This window comes from Marmota marmota, unplaced genomic scaffold, assembly GCF_001458135.2.
Source record: "Marmota marmota marmota unplaced genomic scaffold, marMar, whole genome shotgun sequence".
Taxonomy (NCBI): Eukaryota; Metazoa; Chordata; class Mammalia; order Rodentia; family Sciuridae; genus Marmota; species Marmota marmota.
This window is the reverse complement of record NW_026000205.1, coordinates 771,371-778,481: the sequence shown is the minus strand read 5'-3', so window position 1 is coordinate 778,481 and position 7,111 is coordinate 771,371. Positions and strand designations below refer to the sequence as shown.

The window sequence follows — 7,111 nt, the reverse complement described above, 5'->3', positions numbered from 1 at the left end:
GCCAAGGCTGGGTGGGCAGGGAGAAGGGGGGGGCAAGGGTCAGGTGCAATCAGTGGTTGGTCAGGGTGGAGGGCAGACAAGGAAGGAGGGTTTGGGGGAAAGGAGGGAAAGAGGACAACTGGGGTGGGGAGGGGTCTCGGTGGAAGGGAGAGTCCTGGGAAAAGAAATTGGGGTGGGCATTGGTAGGGAAGGATCCGGACATGGGTGGAAGACTCAGCCAGCCCCATCAGCTCCAGCCATCATTTGAGTTCAATGAATGGATTTTGGCATCGTAGGCAGAGAAGCAGGGACCTCCCCATCCCCCACCCATATTCCCCCGTCCTCTGGCCCCCTCCCCCCTCCAATTCACCAGGGCCCCTCAGATGTGGGGGGGAGAACAAAGGGTGGAAGGGCTGGGTGCAAGCAGGGGGAGGGGCAAGATGAGATAAGGGAGGGGAGTGGGGGAGAGTAATGAGATGAGAATGGAGGATGGTGAGGGTTGCAAAAAGGAGAGGCAGAGGGATGGAACCAAGGAGCAGGCAGTCCTTCCTGGACTAGGAACTGGAAGCCTGGGTCCTCCCCGTGTGCTCTATGGCCTGGGGTTGGTCAAACCCTTCCTGAACTTCTGTGGAACCTAGGTTTTAGACAAGCTATCCCTGGGGACTCCTCAAGTTCCCCGGTGGCATCTCCTTAGACTGCAGCAGAGTTTCTTTTTTATCTTTTTTTTTTTTTTGGTATGAGGGATTGAACCCAGGAGTACTCGACCACTGAGCCACATCCCCAGCCCTTTTTATTTTTTATTTTGAGGCAGGGCCTCCCTAAGTTGCTTAGGGCTTTGCTAAATTGCTCAGGCTGGTCTTTAGCTTATGATTCTCCTACCTCAGCCTCCTAAACTGCTGGGATTACAAGCACACCTGGCTCCTATGGTGCTCCCCAGACCCCACTCTGCACTCCCCCCACCCGGTCAGCTCAGCTCCAGCCCTGCTGCCCTCCTGGTCATTTCTTTGACAGATGGCCTCAGCACCTGAGGGCCTTGACACTTGCTGTTCCTTCTGCCTGGCTGGCTCTTTCCACCCTTCAGGTTTTATGTCATCTCTCATAAAAGGCTTCCACAGATCCCCCTTATTTGAAGTGACCTGAAAAAAAATCTTTTTCTTATTTTCTGCTTCCTCCAACCAGGGTTTGGCAAACTGTTTCTATAAAGGGCCAGAGAGTGAGCCTTTTTGGTCTGGGGGCTGTGTGGCCTCCACTCTGCCTTTGTAGTCAAACAGTGGATGCATCCCAATAAAGTTCTGTTACAAAAACAGCTGGCTGGATGCGTTGGCCCCTGGGCCTCAGCTTGCCGACCTTTGCTCTGGACTGGGAACCATGATGGCAGATTCTCCAATACCTGGCACTATGCCCTTAAGAATTCATTGCTGAAGGAGCGAATGATTGGATATGTGAAAGGAGCCAGGGGCTGGCAGGCTCTGCAGGATGACAGAACATGTTCACTTCCCAGCCTGTGCTAAGCGCTGGATGCTTCATCCACGAACACCTCTGCACACTCTCATTCCCTGTCCCTCTTGGTCCCTGACCCCTGTCTGCCTCATCTCTTCCTCTCTATTCCCACAGCTCCATTCAGGCCTCATCCTCTCCCCTGGACCCTCACTGGTCTCCTGACTTCATCTCTCCTTCCAGCTATTTCCCACAAGGCCCCCTTGAGCTGCCCCTGTCCTACCCAGACTCACCTGCCAGCCTGGGCTCCTGGACAAGGTTCCCAGCCCCCAGCCTGGCCCAGCTTTCCTGTCTCATCTAGCTGCGGCTTTCCCTTCTTGTGCGACCTGGTCTCCCAGGCTTTGCCTGTGTGGCTCCTCTAGTCATTAGCAGATAGAATTAGGTCTCTGGCTCTCAGCCAGAGCTCTGGCCCACTGCAGACCTCTGATCCTAAGTCCCATTCCTGGGAGTTTTGCTTGTACCCCTTCTTGCCCTCCCTGTGCCTCCTCCATCTGAGCCTAGATCACCTCTGCCAGGAGCCTCCTAGGTTAGTGCCTGTTCCCCACTTCCCTGAGCTCCTGGGACGTGGGTTTGCTCAGGGGAATCCCTATGCCCAGCTAGTGCTGGATGCTGATGGGGACACCAGATTAAATGCTGGCTCACCCCTGAGGGCTTGAGCCATTCTACATCTGGGTGTCCCAGGTGTGCATCCAGGTTTCCTGATTGAATAAAAAAATCCAGGGGGGAGATGTGAATGGGGTGATGGGTCAGTCATGGGGCAGGGTGTGGGGGTCAGGCACCAGGTGTGGGAGGGAGGGTAAGGGTTAGTTCTCAGGGGTTAGTGAGGGGCAGGGCAAGTCCTGGGGTAGGTGGGTGAGGGTCCGTGTCAGGAGCTGGATGCAGCTGTCCACGGTGAGGGGTGGGAGTCTCGGTCAGTGGGGGCTGCATGTTCTCAGAGGGGTTAGTCAGGAGGGAGGGGGAGTCAGGAGGGACCAAGGGGGCTACTTACCCCGGGGGGAGGGGGTTCGTCCACTAGGGGGATATCCAGGCCGCAGCGTTGGCGTTGAGGTCGGGCAAGAAGCTTGGGGGGCCTGGCTTACGCCAGTCTGGGGGGGGCAGTGGGGGAGCACCAGTGGCTGGGGGTGGGGGAAGAGGCCAGAGGGTCCAGGGGTGGTTGGGGGGAAATGGAGATGGAATAAAGACAGGCGAAGGGTCAGTGGTGAGGAAATTTAGGGCAGGGAGGGAGAGGAGATCTGGGAGGGAGGCCGTTAGGGACTAAGGGAGTGGGGGAGGGAATCCAGTGCCTCCACCCCCACCGCTCGCCCCTCCCCCCTGGACAGGGGAGAGAGGGAGGGTCCCAGGGGCCCATGGAGGGCACCTCACCTTTTCGAATGGAGCCATCAGGGGAGGGGGCATAGTCGGTAAGGAGGAAGCAGGCTCGGTCGCGGCTGTAACGGCCCCGGCTTCCAGGTGTGATGGGGCTCTTGTCCTCCGGGGACATGGCAGGCTGGTCAATGGCGGGGCAGTCCTCGTGGGCCAGTGCTGCTGCAGCTGGATCCCCATTGGGGCGGGGGTCTGCATCCAAGGAAGTCAGAAGGAGACAAGAGAGTGAGGTGCTGGGGAGCTGGAGGAGGCTTGTGGGTGCTAGAGGGTATTGGGAAGGGAGATGACAACGGGTCATGTTGGGGACAAGGTATTAAGGGCAACCAGGATGGTCAGGGTAGACAGGGTGTTGGCAGAAGCTGGGCCAGGTATAGGGTGCTGGGTGTTGGGAGGTGGTGTGGGAAGCAGGCTGGGTGCTGAGAAGGACCAAGGCAGAGCCCTGAGTTGGTAGGGCAGGGCCGCGCTGGGTGGGGTACTGGGGCTTGGAGGGGATGGCTGCGGAGGAAGTAGTGGGTCAGGAAGTGACTGTTTAGGGACAAGTGTTGGGAGCTGGAAAGGGCACCATGGGGAAGGGCTGGGGAGGTGATAGATGAGGGAGGGGAGGTGGGGGTCCCCTAGGCTCTGACTCCAGCTATTTTTAATTGGTGTGAAACTGGGTCAGTGGCTGAGGGAGCAAGATGGGGACTGGGCGGCCCAGCTCCCTTTCTTGGCCTACTTAAGACCTGGGGGGTGGGGCCCACCTCTTCCTCCTCCCTGACACCCAAATCTCTGCCTCTAAGGCACGGACTCCCCTGGGACACAGGACACACGCACACAGTCAACTTTCTTCTCCCTCACCTCATCTCCCCTCATAGCGACATCTGTCTGGGCTCTCTCCAGTCCCCTCGCATGCTGTCCTCTGCAGAGCCCACCTGGTCCTGGTGTCCAAGTCGCCTTTCTGTCCTATGACCATATTGTCCACGAGGCCTCTGACTCTTAGTTTTCAGACCTGTCTCCCTCTCCAGCCTCACTGTTACTAGATCCTGGACTCCTCAGCTGTCCCCCACTACTCACTCAAGTCTTGGCTTTCTTTAAGTGACATTCTGACCCCTGCCTCAGACTCCACTATGTCACCTCTGGCCTTGGGGCCTCAGGACAGTCTCTGAATAGCTCAGATGCTACAGCTGTCTTCTGCCTGCCTCTGTCCTGCTGGGACTCCTGTGAGACCCTGTGTCTCCCCTGGAGCCCCTCCTGGGTCCCTCTCACCAAATGCCAATCACTCCTATTTCCACAGCCTCTGCCCTGCTGGCCTCTTGGAATAGTCTTGTCTCTCCCCATAATTCTCTTTCACCAGATCCACGTCTCCGTTGCAGTGTGCGCCTCCTCTCTGGCCTTTCCTCTCCCCTCTCTGGTGCCCACCACCCTGGTCTCTCTGAAACTCAGCAGCCACTCCTCCCAGCGACCCCCAGGTCCCAGCCTCACCTGCCCTGTTGATTTCAACCACCTCCTCCTGAGCCAGCGGGCAGGGCTCCCCAGGGGCCGGCAAAGGAGGCAGCCCCATAATCCCCAGCCCCCCTGCACCCCCCCTGAGCAGCCCAGGGTGTGTGTGTGGCCCTGAAGGGTAGGCCCCAGCCACAGTCACGCCCACGGAAGGTGGAGTGATGGGTGGTGGGGGGCTGATGCCACCACTTCCATGGTGAGGGTGGGGTGGAGGTGGTGGGGGTGGGTCAGGCTTGCAGTAGTTAGGAGAGCCAGGCTGCGGGGGTCGGGGGATATGTTTGTTCTTCTTCTTGGGTAGCTTCTGTTTGGCCATAGCCAGTGAATAGTACATGCCAAAGTTGTTGACAATGACGGGCACGGGCATGGCGATGGTCAGCACGCCCGCCAGGGCACAGAGCGCCCCAACCAGCATCCCCGACCACGTCTTAGGGTACATGTCTCCATAGCCCAGGGTGGTCATGGTGACCACGGCCCACCAGAAACCAATGGGGATGTTCTTAAAGTAGGTGTGGTTGGAGCCCAGGATGTCATCCGGATCAGCGCCAATGCGCTCTGCGTAGTAAATCATGGTGGCAAAGATGAGCACCCCCAGAGCCAGGAAGATGATGAGCAGCAGGAACTCGTTGGTGCTGGCACGGAGCGTGTGGCCCAGCACACGCAGCCCCACAAAATGTCGGGTCAGCTTGAAGATACGCAGGATGCGGACAAAGCGGACAACGCGCAGGAAGCCCAGTACATCCTTGGCCGCCTTGGAGCTCAGGCCCGAGAGGCCCACCTCCAAGTAGAAGGGCAGGATGGCTACACAGTCAATGATGTTGAGGCTGCTTTTGAGGAACTCCACCTTGTCCGGGCAGAAGGTGATGCGCATGAGGAACTCGAAGGTGAACCACACCACGCACACCCCCTCCACGTAGGTCAGGAAGGGCTCCGTCTCCACCTCCACATTGGTGATGTTCTCTGGTGGAGCCCCCGGGATTGGGGAGGCCTGTGTCACCGTCTTGTTGCTGATGTGGATGAAGCCTTCATGGGTCTCCAGGCAGAAGGTGGTGATGGAGATAAGGATGAAGAAGAGTGAGGCAAAGGCCACATACTGCAGGCAAGATGAGAGAGAAAATCGGTGACCCACCAGAAGAAAGACCCTTCCAGTGCCCCTTTCCCTAGCTTCCTGGGGCCCAAACTCTGGGGGAACCATGGTACCCCAACCCTGTGGCTCCAACACTTCTAGCATCCTATTCTCTCCTCCAAAACCAGTGAAAGGGTAGAAACAGAGGCTGCAAGACAGGAGCTGGCCCCATCATATGCAGTAGGAAGCCTTCCCTGGAACCTGCGTTCCTAGCCCCTCCTGTCTCCTAGACCACTGCCCCTGCCCTCCTGGTCCCTGGACTCCATCTCAGGGCCCCCTGGAAAGGTCCAAGTGTTGTGCTGAAGGATGGGGGTGAGGGGGACTAAGATCACACACCCTCAGTGTCTTAGAAGCTTTGGGACTCAGCTTGGAGCTGAGGGAAGGGGAAGAATGGAGAGTCAGAACCATGGGGCAGTAAAACCAAGAAAACCTGGGTTTGATTTGAGCTTTTAACCTACCAAACTTGGACAAGGAGATTTTATTCATGTGGGATTATTGTATGGATTAATTTATATGAGTGTATAAAGGGCTTGGCTCCAAAAAACATTTTTGGTCCAGTGCCGGGAACACAATAAGAAGATCTGAACCTTTACTGGGATATAGGACATCAGTTAGTGGAGGGCAAGTCTGAGTCAGAGACAGGTCAGGGTTAAGAATCTCAGTGCCGTACCGGAGTTGTGGCTCAGAGGTAGAGTGCTCACCCAGCATGCGTGAGGCACTGGGTTTGATCCTCAGCACGAAATAAAAATAAAATAAAGGTATTGCGCGGCTGAGGTTGTGGCTCAGCGGTAGAGCACTCGCCTCACACATGTTGAGACTCTGGGTTTGATCCTCAGCACCACATAAAAATAAATAAGTGAAATAAAGGTATTGTATCCACCTACAACTAAAAAATATAAAGAAAAAAAAAAAATCTCAGTGCCAATGTCCAGGCCCCAGAAAGGGGAGATAGAGGACCTCACAAAGGAACAGGCAGAGGTAGAACCAAAAAGTGGAGGTAGGAGATCAGAGCCCTGAAGGAGGTGTTGAAGGGTTAAGCTACAAAAAAGGAAGAGGACTAAAGAAGTAGAGAGAGGAGTGGCTTAAGGCTCTGGATAAGGAGTCAGGGGCCTAGACATTTGGGGAGAGGACAGGGCAAGGATCAAAGGTGCGAGTAGGCTGTTTCAAGTTGATGGAGAACCATAGTCCTGCTACATAATGGTGGGGGAGGGGTTGACAAAAGCCTTGAAGAGGGGACAGAGTCAAGGTTTGGGAGAAGGCAGCCCAGGGGTCACACCTCTAGGAATGGCAGTGGGCTTTATCAGCTATGTAGAGGGGAGGGGTTAAGAGTTCATGCATTGGGAAAGGAAGACAATGGGTGCTGAGGTGAAGAGGGGCCTTTAATCAGATGGGTAGTGAAGGCACAGAGGATGGAGGGGCGGATCGACTTTTAATCCTAAATGCACACTAGAAAGCAAGGACAGTGTCCAGCAACAGAGGACTCTAGACCCTGGGGTAGGCCAGGGGGTTAATGCAGGCCCTGTTTCTCCGCAGTGGTTTACGAGGCCAGAACACTCTGCAGAGCGCATGCCCACTGCTTCCCCGCCCCCCTTCGTGCCGGGTGAGTGGCACAGGCTGCGGCACTGCAGTGGGGGCGGGCCAGCAGGGCCGGGAGGCGGGGCGCAGAGCGGC

The 7,111-nt window shown here is 56.6% G+C and overlaps 1 protein-coding gene across 3 annotated transcripts in view; it reads right to left on the bottom strand.

Moving 5' to 3' along the window:
* Positions 1–6: 6 nt before the first annotated feature.
* The window catches only part of Kcnc3 (potassium voltage-gated channel subfamily C member 3), an 18,117-nt gene continuing 11,012 nt past the window's right edge, over positions 7–7,111 (bottom strand). Inside the window, exons 1-4 of one of the 3 annotated variants that reach the window (XM_048790482.1) lie at positions 4,300–5,407; positions 2,839–3,030; positions 2,465–2,561; positions 7–1,115 (exon numbers count right to left, since the gene is read on the bottom strand). In XM_048790482.1, coding sequence (XP_048646439.1) covers positions 2,488–2,561; positions 2,839–3,030; positions 4,300–5,185 — 1,152 coding nt within the window. In that variant the 5' untranslated portion in view covers positions 5,186–5,407 and the 3' untranslated portion in view covers positions 7–1,115; positions 2,465–2,487. Of the gene's footprint in view, positions 1,116–2,464; positions 2,562–2,602; positions 3,031–3,675; positions 3,781–4,299; positions 5,408–7,111 lie in introns of those variants that run through there. The other 2 variants (XM_048790483.1, XM_048790484.1) reach the window with 2 other exon arrangements.